The sequence below is a fragment of the Nanorana parkeri genome, unplaced genomic scaffold, assembly GCF_000935625.1.
Source record: "Nanorana parkeri isolate BGI_ZX_2015 unplaced genomic scaffold, ASM93562v1 scaffold7, whole genome shotgun sequence".
NCBI classification, from domain to species: domain Eukaryota; kingdom Metazoa; phylum Chordata; class Amphibia; order Anura; family Dicroglossidae; genus Nanorana; species Nanorana parkeri.
The window spans coordinates 1,353,495-1,368,365 of NW_017306275.1; the positions used below are offsets into that span (position 1 = coordinate 1,353,495).

At 39.7% G+C, this 14,871-nt stretch overlaps 1 protein-coding gene across 1 annotated transcript in view; it reads right to left on the reverse strand.

The window, feature by feature from the left end:
* The window catches only part of LPIN2 (lipin 2), a 49,976-nt gene extending 36,229 nt beyond the window's left edge, over positions 1-13,747 (reverse strand). The window contains exons 1-3 of the mRNA XM_018553893.1: positions 13,537-13,747; positions 10,295-10,396; positions 8,653-8,933 (exon numbers count right to left, since the gene is read on the reverse strand). Of these exons, the coding sequence (XP_018409395.1) occupies positions 8,653-8,933; positions 10,295-10,396; positions 13,537-13,728 (575 nt within the window). The 5' untranslated portion in view covers positions 13,729-13,747. The remainder of the gene's footprint in view (positions 1-8,652; positions 8,934-10,294; positions 10,397-13,536) is intronic.
* Positions 13,748-14,871: the final 1,124 nt, after the last annotated feature.

The window sequence follows — 14,871 nt, forward strand, 5'->3', positions numbered from 1 at the left end:
AAAAAAAAAAAAAAAAGAAGACTTGCTTCCAGGAACATCCATAAAAAGAAGTCACGGGCTCCCTGGATTGGTATGGTACTGTACTTATCCAGTTTATCATCTGCAATACATCTTGATTCCAAACCAAGAAAATGTCTTTTATCAATTTTTTTGTGAGTTGCTGAACTTTTGCACCACACCCAGATATTTGAAAGGTTAAGCAGAGTAAGACGGCCACAAGTCGCACATTCAGACTCAGATTTTCGGCTGACAGTCCAGTCTTTAAACACTTTAACAACGAGCCCCACTTGAACATTTCACTATTTCTGCTGTTTTGCTGATACTCGCTCCATGGCTCACGCCAACAATCATCCTACATTCAAAGGCTGTTAAATCGAGTTATTTACCCATATCTTCAGAACAAAATCACTTCTACTGTCGTGGTAAACAACCTGCTTCCCTATTTATAATGGTCTGGCCCTCTAGCAACTTCAGCGCAAAATTATAGCTAATTTGCCTACAAACGTCAGGTGGTCATAATAATCTGGCCACTCAGTGTACATACATACATACACACACACACAATTTAAAACATTCTTGTTCACACATTGACTAGGTGAATTCAATATTTAGAGGCCACCATTTTTGTACAGTGTTGTTGTGAAGTGTTGTTGTGAAGTGTTGTTGGGTACCTTCAAGTCCATCTTTTATTGTATCATTTTAAAATATGGGATGTGGTACCCCATAGGCAAAGTATCCGTCTCCCCCTTCTTTTCTCTTTGCTTAAAAGCAGAGTAACCCGTTTTAAGACAAAGAATATGTAAAACAAAATACTCTTTATTTAACTTACTATACAACCTTCTACGTAGCTGTTAACTGATAGAAAAATGCTTAAAGATCTGAAGCTCTGCATTCCCTTGTATTCACATCATCTTTTTTCCCCCTGAATTCTCATGCAAGCTGGCCTGTATGAATCCAATGTCCCACGATTGTATAATATATAACAGATTAGCTAAAATATTTCACATTCACCATGGGATTTGTATATAAACAGTTGGGAAGACAACAGAAAACATTTCAAAGTATTATTTTGCAATATCAATCTCACTTTATTAATAGGCAATCCCATCTATTGTGAAAGAAGTTGTAAATAAAGGAGTGGATCATGCCCAGGGCATTCCATTCAGTTTATTGTTTCCAGAAATGGCATTTAACCTGAAGACAAATACACTATATACCAAAATTACAACACATTGAATATCAAATTTACAAAATTTAGAGAAAATGTAATGCAGCCTGACCACAGACTACAATCATCCTATAAAAAAGTGGATCTCAAATTTCTATGGCACTTTACACCAAGCCACAGGTGTCAAGGACCAGCTATGCTTTCTGCCCAGTGGCATTTACTTGCTGACCTGCTAGTAGCCCAGACACTTTTCTGTCAGCTTTTCAAAAATGTCTTCCACTGCAGTGTCAATAGGCACCAAATATACTTTATGCAAACTCAGGTGAAAGCACAGCATTGCCTTTAGGATCCTGCTGGCCACTGACAACAATACTTGACTTAAAGCGATAAAGTCAAAATGTTTTTAAGCGATTTCCAATGCTGATTATATCACTTACAATGGAAGCTGCTCCTTGATGTTTAAAAGTTTTAGTTTCCTGCAGAATCAGCTGATCCCCAGAGTGCTGGCTCTGATATCCTGTTTTAAAAGGAGGCTCCATTCCCTTGCAAGGTCTTATGGAGCCACCTTTGTGTGCACTAGTAAGCTGTGTCTCTTCAAATACACACGCAAAGCAGGCAGCAACGTATCTAGGGTATGGCAGGCAGGGCTCACCTTGGGTGCCATATCCCTCAGGGATAGTGGCGCGGTTTGCCCCTTTAGGTAAGCTGTCCCCCATTCAAACATCCCTTTAGCATAGACCTGCATTAACAGACAGAGAAGCTGTTTGCTGCTGCCGTATGTAAATAAAGAGCTGGGGTAGAGAACATTACACTACTCACTTCCTCTGCTGGGCTCTAACTAATGACTCATCTAACGCAGGGCCTGGCAAAGGAAGTGGGTATTCTAGGAATTCCTATGCCCCGGCTGCTTGTTTTACAAGGCACAGCAGTGTCACTGTAATCGATGCAGGTCCATGCCTATGGGGGTCTGAATGAAGCAAAATATAGCTAAAGGGGTACACACTTCTCCTCTTTGGGCCCTGACCATGGGACCGAAAGGCTAAGCTGTTACTGCAATCAATTGCAGGCCAGTGCGATCATCATTCTATTAAGGTGTTAAAAAAAAAAAAAGAAAACTTCTAGTACACTCCAAATGTCATGCTGTATGTTCCCTATTCCAGACTGCCTGATTCTATATGCCATGTTGTATGCTCCCCATTCCACACCACCTCATTCTATATTCCATGCTGTACATTTCCTAGTCCATGCTCCCGCATCTTTACACCTTGTTGTACACATTAAATTCCACACTGCCTCATTCTGAACAGTGTGCTGTACATTCCCTATTTTGCACCAACCTAGTGTGTGTCTGTGTGTGCCAGAACTGGGGTGTCTGATGTTTGGACAAGGGTGCAATTTTAGTGCTTGCCACAGACGCTATTTACCATAGTTGTGTCCCTGACAGCAGGACAAGTCACTTTCCTGCTCCCCACTCCTACATACTACCTCCTTCTCGAAGCTAGTAGATGGACAACTTCTGGAGACTGCTCTGTCCCTTGTGATCTTGTACTGAAAAGAAAGTTCAGGGAAGCCGAGATAAAAAAAAAAAGAGTTGGAGCCAGCTGTTTGGACTGTAAATGCTTGGGCAAAAATGAAAACAAATACATTGCTGGGCAATGTATATTTTCGTTTGATCTGGGTTACAGTATTTTATAATTATAAAAAAAACTCCCCTAAAATAATTAGTCTGTATGTCCCTTTAAGAAAAAAGTATTGGTCCATTGGTATCGGCAAGTACTTGTACTTGCCCTTAAAAAAAATGGTATCGGGACATCCCTAATGTAAACTAATGTCCCACCGATGATCGAGACCCTGTGGAATCCAAGTATTCAAGTTGAAGATCCACAGGGCCTCTCGCTGCAGCAGTTTCCGGTGGACATCCCCTCCTCTAGGACTTGCTAGCACTCTTTCCACTCCATAAAAAGAAAAAGTACACCTATTGCACATGCAGACTGGGCCAATTTAGACCAGAGCCAATTAACCTTCCAGCATGTCTTTGGAGTGTGGGAGGAAACTAGAGCACCCAAATTCCAAATCACAGAAAGAGGCTGGCATGGAAACTCACAAAAAACACAAACGGGGCAAGTGTGCCCAGGCTTCTTATATTCTGCTCAGCTAGCAAATAACACTGTATAGCTCTAATTACTTACATTAACCATTTCTAATCAAGTGCGTCAAGAAAAATAGCTGTGTGTTATGGGCTGTATTTCAATGCCGGTATATGGACATTTAAAAAGAACCATCATTTGAGGTGAGGATTGAGCCTGGATTTCTGATCACAGAGTCAATTACCCCAATAACAATCCTGATCTCTATCTCTAAAGCCTATTCCTTTACAACAGACATTTCTGCATAAGAGTATAAAGTAAAGACAGTTGTATTTTTTTCCAAAATAGTGATATTTTATTGCTCTTCCGGAGTTTGAATATGTGGTTTTCACACCCCTCGCCTCACCTGTAGTCCATGGAGACACAGCCAGACCAATGCACCCGCTGTGTTCTAATTGAAGTTGCAATGCTTTACTGCCTTCTATGCAACAAAAATAATAATAAGTGCACATTTTTTTCTTTAATGAACAAGCGTGCAATTATTTTTTTCAAAAGTTGGAATTTACCTTTAATAACTTAAGTTAACCAATAAAAGGACAATTTAAACTCTAAGACTGTTGAAATCGATTTACCGCACAGCTTTCTTTTTGTAAATGTCTCCATCTAGTGGTTGGCAACAGCACTGTACCCATTTAAAGCAAACCTATAGCTAGGTCTCACGGGTGTGCCTGTTTAAAAAGAGGAAAACAATGTGGAAACAGCAACGAGTTCCTCTCTAAAATATTTCTACAGATGATTTGACAAGTGGTTACAAAATCACAGAAAGATTTGTAGATCTGGTGAATTGTGGAGGGTTCTTTGCACTGAATACACTTGGTTCATTGTGTGCCTGGTTTGATGGAAACCTGTGCCGAGGCTGCCATTGCGGACATCCTTCTGAAAAGAATAGCCAACTGCTCCATATGAGGCCAAAGACAGAAAAACTTATGTCTGGTTGCACTTAATGGGACTTGTTCTAAACTATTTACTCTCAGATCCTGCAATTTTCATGTACAGGACAGCCAGGCAACAAATATTTTCAAAATGAGAGTTCAGCAATGGATATCCTCCATATTTCTTGGTGTAGGCTCACCAAAAGGTAGGCCAGAGGAGAGGTGCATTACATATACACATCTTTTCCAGTATGCTAGCAACTCCTTTCACGACCTGATCCTTGAAAGCCTTCTCTTTATTTGTAAGGAGCGTGCAATGCATTTCCTTATTCTCAACAGTGTGCACTAGATACAAATAATAGTTACCAAATAAAAACAGATAGGAAGCAAGAGGGAATAATCTCTCCAAAGTGAGGTAAATCACCTGCCCTTGGAACAAGTGTTCACAATGAAAGGTTTCACTCAATTAGATTGTTTAGACAGGTGGCTGTGGGACAGTAAAAGCAGGCAGTCAATCTGTGACGCCCACTGCAATGTTAAGGTGCCCATACACCTTACGATTATCGGACGAAACGTTTCGTCCGATGATCGAATAGTCGTACGATGTTCGTACGACAGCCCCATCCTGCCCCGTACGACAGCCCCATCCTGCCCCGATGATCGCAAGATTAATTTAGCTGTAATTAACGAGAAGCACCTGGACGAAATGCGGTAATTGATTTGTCGTATTTTTGTTCGCGCATGCGCAGTGTAGATCGTACGACTTTTGACGGACGGAAACGCCAGCAACCTTACGACAATCGTACGATCAAGCAAAGTTTTCAAACATGCTTGACCGTCAAAAGTCGTACGATTGTACAGTAATGTCGGTTCGGGCACTCTATTTACACGTACGATTGTCGTTCGAAAAGTCGATCGCATACGATTATCTTCCGATAATCGTAAGGTGTATGGGCACCTTTAGCGTTGAGGTCAGATAGTGCTAGATACAAAGCTATACAACATATCACATTTTCCAATCAGTGCCACCTGCCAAACGTGACCATGAAAAGGTGAATGGGACCATGTTTGGCATGTGATTGCAGTGTGGTAGTTCAATGAAAAATCCCCCTTGGGATATAAAAAATAAATAGGCATTTAGGAGGCGGCCGTATAGCATCTTGAATGCCAGGCAGTTGCTGCCCTATCGACCTGTGAAAAACAATACACCACACGATCGCTTTTCAGAGGGCAGTAGAGCCTGCTGCCCGTCTGTACGAGGCCTTACTATTCCGGTGACAACTTGGAATGTTCTCTTCACTTTTACACCTAGTGACAGGAATCCCCAACAAAGAAGGTGAATCTCCCCCAACAGGAACCTGGACATCAATTAACTCTTTATAGGATTGCTAACCCTTCTATGCAAACTTAAAAGAAAAAATGTTTTGATACATTTTAAACAGAACATTTAATCAATTTGATGATATAAAAAGCCATCCTAACATGGTGTGGGTGTTCAGTTCGGGGAAAGATAACAGCTCTTTTTCCTTACGCTGCCAAATGTATCACAATTTAATTATTCTGAAAAATTGATCATTCTGAAACCATGTATATGTGGAACAAATCAGGATAGGCTGTGCAGAAACTCTTGTAGGATAACATAATATGATACCAGTCAAAATTCATATACCTGATATCTTTCTTGACAGACCAAGATACATATCAAAAGTAGAAATCAACCAAGCAGTATTTCTGTCATTGGCAGCATAAAATATTATGTTCATTTTAGAAAAAAAAAAAGGAGTGTGATTTTACTTTTGCGTCTCCTTCGCCATCCTATTTTTTTTTTCTTCATACATGTGTGATAATACCCCCTACTTACCACTCCTTTAAATGTACTGTAGGGATTCCATCATACAGACACGTCTGCTATATCCATGTCTGTAACATGGTTATTTAAAAAAAAAAAATTTCAAATCTGTTTTAAGAGCAACATGGGGGCTGCTGTTGCTGACCTCCTTGTAAAAGTGGTAATTACCCATCTCTTATGATGACCTGCTGACTTCAGAACTTTGAGTCACTGGCTCTGAACACGTTTGCAGATCAGGAGAGTCAGTGAAAACGCAGAAGTCTTTCTCTGCAGACTTATCCTATTTTTGTTACTCAAGGTAAGAAAAACAGCAGCAGTCAGCATGAAAACAAGGTGAGATTAGAAGGAGAGGTCATCAATGGCAGCTTCCATACTTGTCTCATGACAGGTTTCCTTTAATTCTGCAACAAAGTGAGAGGAGTGTGTATTGTCAATTGTAATTGACAATACACAATTCTTTATATTGTAATAAAGAACAGTTTTGAATAGGAGACTTCAAAAATCGTGCCAATTAATAATGATTTCAATTAGCTAATTCCAAAACAACTGTCCTCATGTGGATGAACTACTTATTTACTGCAAACTACTCAACAGAACAACCTAAAGAGGTTATTGAGTTTATGACCAAAGAGCCACTGGGAAGAAGGAAGTGCACTTGAGGAAGTGGCTAGAGAGAGTGCAGACATTGCATCACTTAGGAGGGAAGTTTACAAGGACATTGCAAGCTAAGTGTCATAATGTGCAAATACGTGCACATTATGCTAGGAGCTTCTGGGGACCCCAAAAGGTTCATGTGGTTTACTTCCATTATGAAATACTTCCTTTGAATAATCAACCGCCACTCCTTGTTCAATTAGAGAACACTTCGTATTGATTGATAAAAGTAGTAGGTGTTCACAGACTGGATAAAACAATGTTTTACAGAACCTCCACGGCCGGTGTGTGTGTGTATCAATCAAATTTATATTTATTACTTACATTGGGCCACGCTGGATCAAAATATATATAAAATATTTATACCTGAAATTCAGCTTTAAGGAAAAGGGGGTATTCTTTCCAAGACAATGGGGTGCACATTTAGGCCCGGAGAAGTCAACTGGTTCGCAAGAGTGTGACAGGCTACGCACATCATTTTGGAATAACCATCCCTGCTATAGTTGTTCCAATATGATGTGGGTGTCACACCTCTGAAACCATCTTTCACCCACATATAATGGAGTTTTAATGTCTCTACTGTGGCAAATTAACAATTTACACCTTCAGTCATAAATGTACCCCTTGCTACAAACTACCAGAGGCCCTTTAACCCTTTCGCTGCCAAGCCCTCCGGAACATTTTTCAAATCAGCTGGCCAAGCCATTTTTTAATTTTCTGCAATTTTTTCCTATTGATTTGATTTTCAACTGCTGCGTTGCTAGCGTTTGTAAAAGACCCCCCAAACCATATATTTTCTGAAAGCGCAGGCCCGGTAGAATAAAAAGATGGTGATACTAAATTTGTAGGCCCTGCGATAATTGCGCAAATGTTTCTCAAATTAATATTAAACCGATAAAAATACACAATTCAATTGTTAAAACACACCAAAATCAGTATCCGTGCACAAAAGAAATTATTTTCTGACTAAATCTAAAAGATAAAACTGTATTGAGTTAATAAATAACAAATATTAGCAAATTTGTAATTGCGTCTTTTTACAGTTTTGTTTAGTTAAGATTTGAAAATGAAAAAGAAAGGCTGATTGGTTGCCATGCACAGCTGCTCCAGATTTTGTCTGTTCCAGTTTTGATGAATTCCCTTCATTAAAGGGTACTATTGATACTGCTCTACTACAGTTCAAAATGCAGTTCACACTAACTCACTTCTGTAGTCCCAGGTACTCTAGCTGGAAATAATCACACTGCAATCCAGCTCCACACACGTCTACAAACTCCCAAATACAATCGCCAAGATAACAGACCAATTATGCATATGGCGATACCACTATGGTGGCAGTTCCCTATAGGTTGTAGAATGTTTTATCCTTTGGATTTGCAATCACAGTGATTGGCTGTCACAGCAGTCACATGAATGAGAGCACATCACACTGGATCCCAATCATAAAAGGTGACTGGTAGCACTCAGTGACAGCTTGGCTACTGTGCTGAGCGTCAGCGAGTGCAACTCCGCACAGAACAGCAGAGTTAACTGACACATACAAGCAGTGTCTCAGTGTCAATCATCGCGCATATGAATTACATGGCGACTGGATTATGTAAATAAAAAAAAAAGGGGGGTTTCATAGACTTTCACAGATCCCTTCAGATTCTAAAACAATTAACATCTGACTGGATACTTTCCATGGTGACTGGTTCAAAATGAATGAGCTACAAAGCTAGCTCTTTTTTTTTCTTTATTATAATGAAATAGATGTAGGGTGATTTTAAATGTACAAAGTGAATGAGCTACCTGTGTGGCTATAAATGTTGGGTCCTAACACTCAGCAGAAGAAGCTACTTGAATAATTAGTGAAATGTCTTCAACAATAAAAAACAAGTTCAGTTGATTGTGACCATCTACTATAGGCTATACAATGACCTAGATAAGCAAGAACCTTCACAGGCATAACTGTTATGTTACCTTGGTGGATGAACTGGACTCTCCTCGTCTGAGCTGATTTCCATTTCAAATATTTCTTCAACTCCTGAGGGAGAGGGGACATCCTCCTTCTTGTCATGCTTAGCTCTCCTTCTCTTCCTCCTCTTCTTTTTCACAGATCCTGTACTAATGTTCTCAGGTTCTGTGGTGTGAGACAATGGAGAAGCTCTTTCCCCTTCCCTGGAGTTTGATAAGTGGCTATGGACGTTCTTGAAAAAATGATCATCTGTAGGTATAGGGGAGGTAGCCAAGTATGCAGGGACCTGCAAAAGACAGAAAAGAAAAAAAGAAAAAGAAAAAAACATGAAAGAAGGGAAAACTACATACTACCAGGATCATGGCCTGAACCTTACAATGCTGATCAAGGTCTGTATGTAATTCTACAATTCCTATATGGAGGAGTCATAAGACACCATGCTCTTAATAGAAGATATTCTTCTAACAGTTCACAGCTTTAGGCGTGTTCACACCTACACATTGCATTACAGCATGTTACTGCACTTTGCACACATTAGTGCGTTGAACTCAAAAACCTAAAGAACAGCTCATGTGTCCATTTAACTTTTAATTGCAGATAGAGTGATGTATATAAGTTGCAGTTATACAGCACTTGGAAGAATACTTTTGCAGACTAAAATGTAAGTGTAACCCTATGTGAAAAAAAACTACCCAGTATGTAATAACCTTTTTTGCCAAACTTTCATTTAGAAAAATACAGTTGTATTTGCATAAAATACCAATACCTGGACATTAAGGATGCACCGATACTAGTATTGGTATCGGTGCCAATACTGAGTTTTTGGATGAGTGCTCGTACTCGCCCAAATGCTCCGATGCCTAGCCCGATACCTGAGCTTCCGGTATCGGGAAGCTGGGCAGCAAGTCATTACTACACGCTGCCCGGCTTCCTGATTGACCGTGAAGCTGGCTCCATGGCAAGTGACGAGGGAGCATTGAGTCGGCTTACCGGCCATTCAGGAAGCAGGGCAGCGTGTAATGACTCGCTGCCTAGCTTCCTGATTGGTCGGTAAGCCGGCCAATCAGGAAGCCAGACAGCAAGTCATTACCCGCCACCGCGGCTTCTTGATTGGCCAGAAAGTCGGCTTCATGCTGCCTCACGAGGCAGCATGGAGCCGGCTTCCCGGCAAATCAGGAAGCCGGGCACCGTGTAATGACTTGCTGCCTGGCAGACAGAATCTGGAGCAGCTGTACTTGAGAGCCAATCAGCTTCAAAGTTACATTTTCAATGCTTAACCGAACCAGTTAAGTCCCCACTAAGATATATCGCAACACAATGGGGTACTATGCAAAGCTGATCCAGACTGTCTTCTCCGGTTTTAGTAAATTTCCCCGCCACTTTTCAGAAGGGCTATCTGCACATTTATAATCCAGGGGGATAGCCAAATTAGTCAATGCTGTGCACTTGTCTATTACTTTAAAAGTGAGGATGCCCTTCTGAAAAGTGGAGGGGAAATTCAATTGCTTATCAGTATATACATTACATAGTCATATTTTCCTGCACCTTTATATTGTATTCCCCATTATTTCTGTAAACCCCCTAGTACAAACTGTACAATAGGCTTCTACACAGTTGTACAGTACAGGGAAGAAAAGTTTCCAAGACGCTTACATTTTCTTCTTCAATTTCTTGTACAAAGAATGCTTCACCATTGTCTCCAAGCTTCATGTGCAGATCCACCGGTTCTCCATTGATTTCTATATCGATCTACCACACAAGAGAAAAAGGAATTCATTTCTTTCCAGCAAAACAAACTATTAGAATAGGCAAATTAGTTAGCAAAAATGACAACAAGCAAAATAAGAGCATGTCTTTAGCCAAAACATTTTTTGTTTAGATGTGCAGAAAGAATGGAATGGATAAAAACCCTGTCAAATAGAATTTTTTTTGTTGTTTTCTGTGTCCCATTAGAAAATTTCCCTTCACGTCAAATCAAAGCTGAAGAGATATTATGTGATGAAAGGAGATAAAAAGAGTGAGAATACAGATGATAAATGGTGAAGTTGTACACGCTCTGATATTAAAATGTTGAAGGAATTGTGGAAGAAAGGTAATTATAAAAGGAGTAGTAATGCAGTTGGCTTTGAAAGACAAGACGAATGAAGGAGATACAGTGTACACTTAACACTTTAATGCAGGACCCATTTTTTATCCACATTGGGCAAAGTACAACTTAATTCCCACCTTTAATAAAGATGTCTATTTGGAGTTTACGCAGGTTAGTAAAGGGCCAAGAATAAGATAAAATCTAACAGCCCTCTACAGGAGAAAAAGGCACTACAGGCATTAAAACAGAATGAATATTTATAAAGGCAGGGGAACACGAAAGGAGGGCTGGTCATCCAAGATAGGGAAACATACCTGAAGCTTAGAAACTTCTTGAGGATGTATACACATATGAGAAATTGAAAGGAGATCCCATTGTTCAAAGTAAGGAAGAACTGAAGATTATTTTAGACCTAGCAAGTTTAGAACATTTCCAATGACACTTTACCACATCCCCAAGGTACGTAAGGTAGTAATCTGGGATGTTACATAGATCATTTCCTACAAGAATTGGAAGTGCAATTGCCTTCTTTTGATAGAGATTCAGGCCCCACACTCAAGATTTGTAACACCACAGGTGGAAGCAAGGTTATAAGAGGGGTCTCGTTGGTTGTGTCATCTTCAAACATCTGTATCAAACTAAAAGTGGCCACACACTGCAAATTTTGGCCGGTTCTTGAGGAATTACTTTGTATTTTTGGATGATTACTATAAAAAGGTTTCTATAAAAGGTTTCAGGGACTGTGATGGGAGCCAGGTTCTCAATGGGATATTGGGAATAATTCCACATTTTGAATTATCAGTTTGTGGCACACTTGGCTCGGTATCAAAAGGTAAACAGACAACATATTGATCATTTAGGAACGAAGTCTGTTGAAACCCTTCAGGAATTCATCATGTACTGCTAGAATAATCCCTTTGAAATCTCATTCACTTGTAGTGGATTCTACCAGTCTTGTTTTTCTTGATTTGGAGTTGCCATCTGATAAGGAAGGGGTAATTCTGTCTAGAACCCATTTCAAGCCCATGCCAGTTCTTATTTACATGCAACTAGTGGGCATCACCCTCGAAGGTGAAGTAATTTGCACGTAGGACAGTTTTGCTGATTGTAGCATACTTGCGCTAAAATAGAAGACTATATTGGAAAGAAATGGAGGAATTTAGACAGAAAAGGATATGATGAGGGCTGGATAGAAGACTTTATGAAACTGAAGCATGGAGGAGAAAGGAGATTTACGTAAGAAGGAGGGGGGGGGAGGATAATGCAATAGAGAAAAGATCAACTTTTGCACCAATTGTAGCAATAGGGCTTTTCATATCAAGATGGTTTTGAGCCACAATTCGAAAATTTTAAAAGCTCATATTCTGAACAGATGCCTTCCAGATAGGCCAACAGTTGATTTTTTGGAAACCACAGCATCTAAGAATCTGAATGGTTTCCAGCAGAGTTAAACCCCAGACCAGTGGGGGATATAGAAGTGTGGAGTAAAACAATTGTGGTCTTTGCAGCACGTGGCACCATAAAAACAAAAAAACACAAAAAAGTAGGGTCTGATTGCAAATCTCCCACCATAGCAGTTCATTACCTTCAGGAAAATGATTTTGGTGTATGGGATGATTTTTCCAGAAGGACTTATCTAGGTTCGTTTTATATCTTGCCCCCTTAAAGGCTGTTTTGAGCAGCAAAATAGAACTAAATTAAAGCGTGTGATGAACCATTTGGCCCTTGGGCATTTCGCTGTAAGACATGGGAGTAGTCCAAGGGGTCTCAGATTATTTGGGATCAAGGCCATCGTAGGCTCTGCAGATTTTTGTCGTGGACATATATTGGTTTGCCAATGCAAGGACTACTGGGTATATAATCTCCGTTAAATGGTGTCAGTAGGGCCCATTGAGGAGCTGGGAGGGCACACAATTATGTGGGAATAGAATCAGCATTTTAGATAGTTTCCTGTACGTGCTTATATAATAAAAGTTGCTCTGGTTTTGTAGTGAGCGATACCATTGTTTTAACATAAAGTTCTCTAGTTTTCAATTTCATTTTTTATTCTAGTTTATCAAAGGTTTAAGTTTTTTTATAATATAAAAGACAAAGTAAAAAGAAAACGTTCCAGTATATAATACACAAATCGCATACAGTTGACAAGCAATGATGAAATGAATAAATGCCTGGGAACATAATCACAGTGTCATCTGAGAAATAACATAACGTCAACTGTGACCGGAATTAAGAACAGCATAGAGTATAGACTAAAGGAAAAGGAGTAGACATAGAGAGATGAGAATAGAGTAAAAAGGAGAGAAGATTAGAGTAGGCAATTTTTACATTCTTCTATGATGTTTTTTGTTCTGAATATATACTTTCATTCTTTAAATTTTGGTAGCAGTTTCTTGCTTACAACATCGAGAGAAAAAAGGGGGCGGGCTTTTTAAGAGAAATGTGCAGACAAATGAGCTCTGCAGACTTCATGCAAGTCAGCTAGGACGCACATTTCAGACAGCAACTACACAGGGCAGATAGCAGAGGAGCTCCAGCCAAAAGACACCGGAGCTGATTCTCATTTCGTTGCGTTAATATGCGTTAGCAATGTACCACAACAGAGCACCTACAAATGGCTGGGCCTTTAAGAACCAAAGCAAAAATAATAGCACCATAGCTATCCAATTTGTAGAAATAATTAGAAAATCCATCATAGCATCCATTAAATATGAGAAAAAAGGAAGAAAGCAAAGTTCAAACTTATGTGAAAAGTCTGCTTTTGACTAATAGCAAGTACCTAAACCAAGCAGCATTTACTTACCACTTTTTCCTTGGACCGAAGAACTCCTAATTTCCCAAAGCGGACATGGAAAGGTGAGCACAGGAAGGTGCCATCTTGCTGCTGGACCACGATCACATCGATGCAGCCTGAGAGGGTAGCCTGGTTTATTCCTTTATACAGTTCCCTCACAGTAACCAGGACATGCCCGGCCAGTTGCCCAACATAGTTCATGGTTTGTGACTAGAAAGAACAAGAGATGCATTAAGAAAGACAGCTCAGAAAAGAAAAATTCAAATGTCAACTGTTTTAGTTGATTTAATGTAAGAAAGTGACCTTTGTGTAGTGGCATAGCAAGCAAACTTACACACATACTGCTCCCAGATTACAATTACTTAATTTCACAGTTCTCATCACAGTCAACAACACACAGATTCAGTCTATGCACTCATTTAATGTGGGTCAAGTGCTCTGGATTGTTTGCCACTTGTTGGAAGTACATTTAGAACTCTATGGGGTTTAAATGAACACAAAAACGTTTCATGATGACCAAAGCAACCAATCAGCTTCCATCACAGCAGGGTAGATTACGAAACAAGAGTTGTGAAGGCTTGTCATGGTCAACAAGAAACGTCCTTGATGGCGCACTTTCATACATTAACCCTTGTATGCATCAGAACAGCAACTAGTGGTTGCGCTTAAGCAGTTTCATGTACCGGCCTGCATAATATCATCATTTCACCGTCTGCTCTGATATGTGAATAGAAAGAGGAAGCACTGGCAATATTACTTTCTGCCAAGTCTACATTTATAATACTCACTGTACACGCACAGGGAAGCTATTTGTGGAGCTGTCCTCAAATAGGCTATATAAATAAAATTCTCTGCTGTGACCACATAAGATACAACTAGAAAAGAGCTGTTATACAGAAGATACTTCCCCTCTTTAGCTGACAAATATAACATGCATTTTTTAAAATCTATCACAGAATGTATTTCAAAAATTCATCCTCAAAATAAAACAGGTCCCCCCCCCATTAATTTGCATCTCCAAAACATTTTTATGAACAATCAAAAACACAGCAAAGCCATTAAAAAATGAAAAAAAAACATCAATTTCCGCTTTATGATGTTGATATTTTTGTAGAGAGGATTCACATCCTGCCCTGCTCTGGATTTTAAGATAAACTATTTAAACTGCAGACTCAGTAGCTGGTCTTGTGTCAGCCCAGTTATCTGCCATTTCCAATAATTCACTCTCAGCGAGCTGACACTCACAAGTTTAGCTGTTTATCTCAGAATCCCAGTCTGCCAAGACTAAAGAGCAAGAAACAAAACTGAGAACTGCAATTCCCTTATCAAAATAATACAAACAAA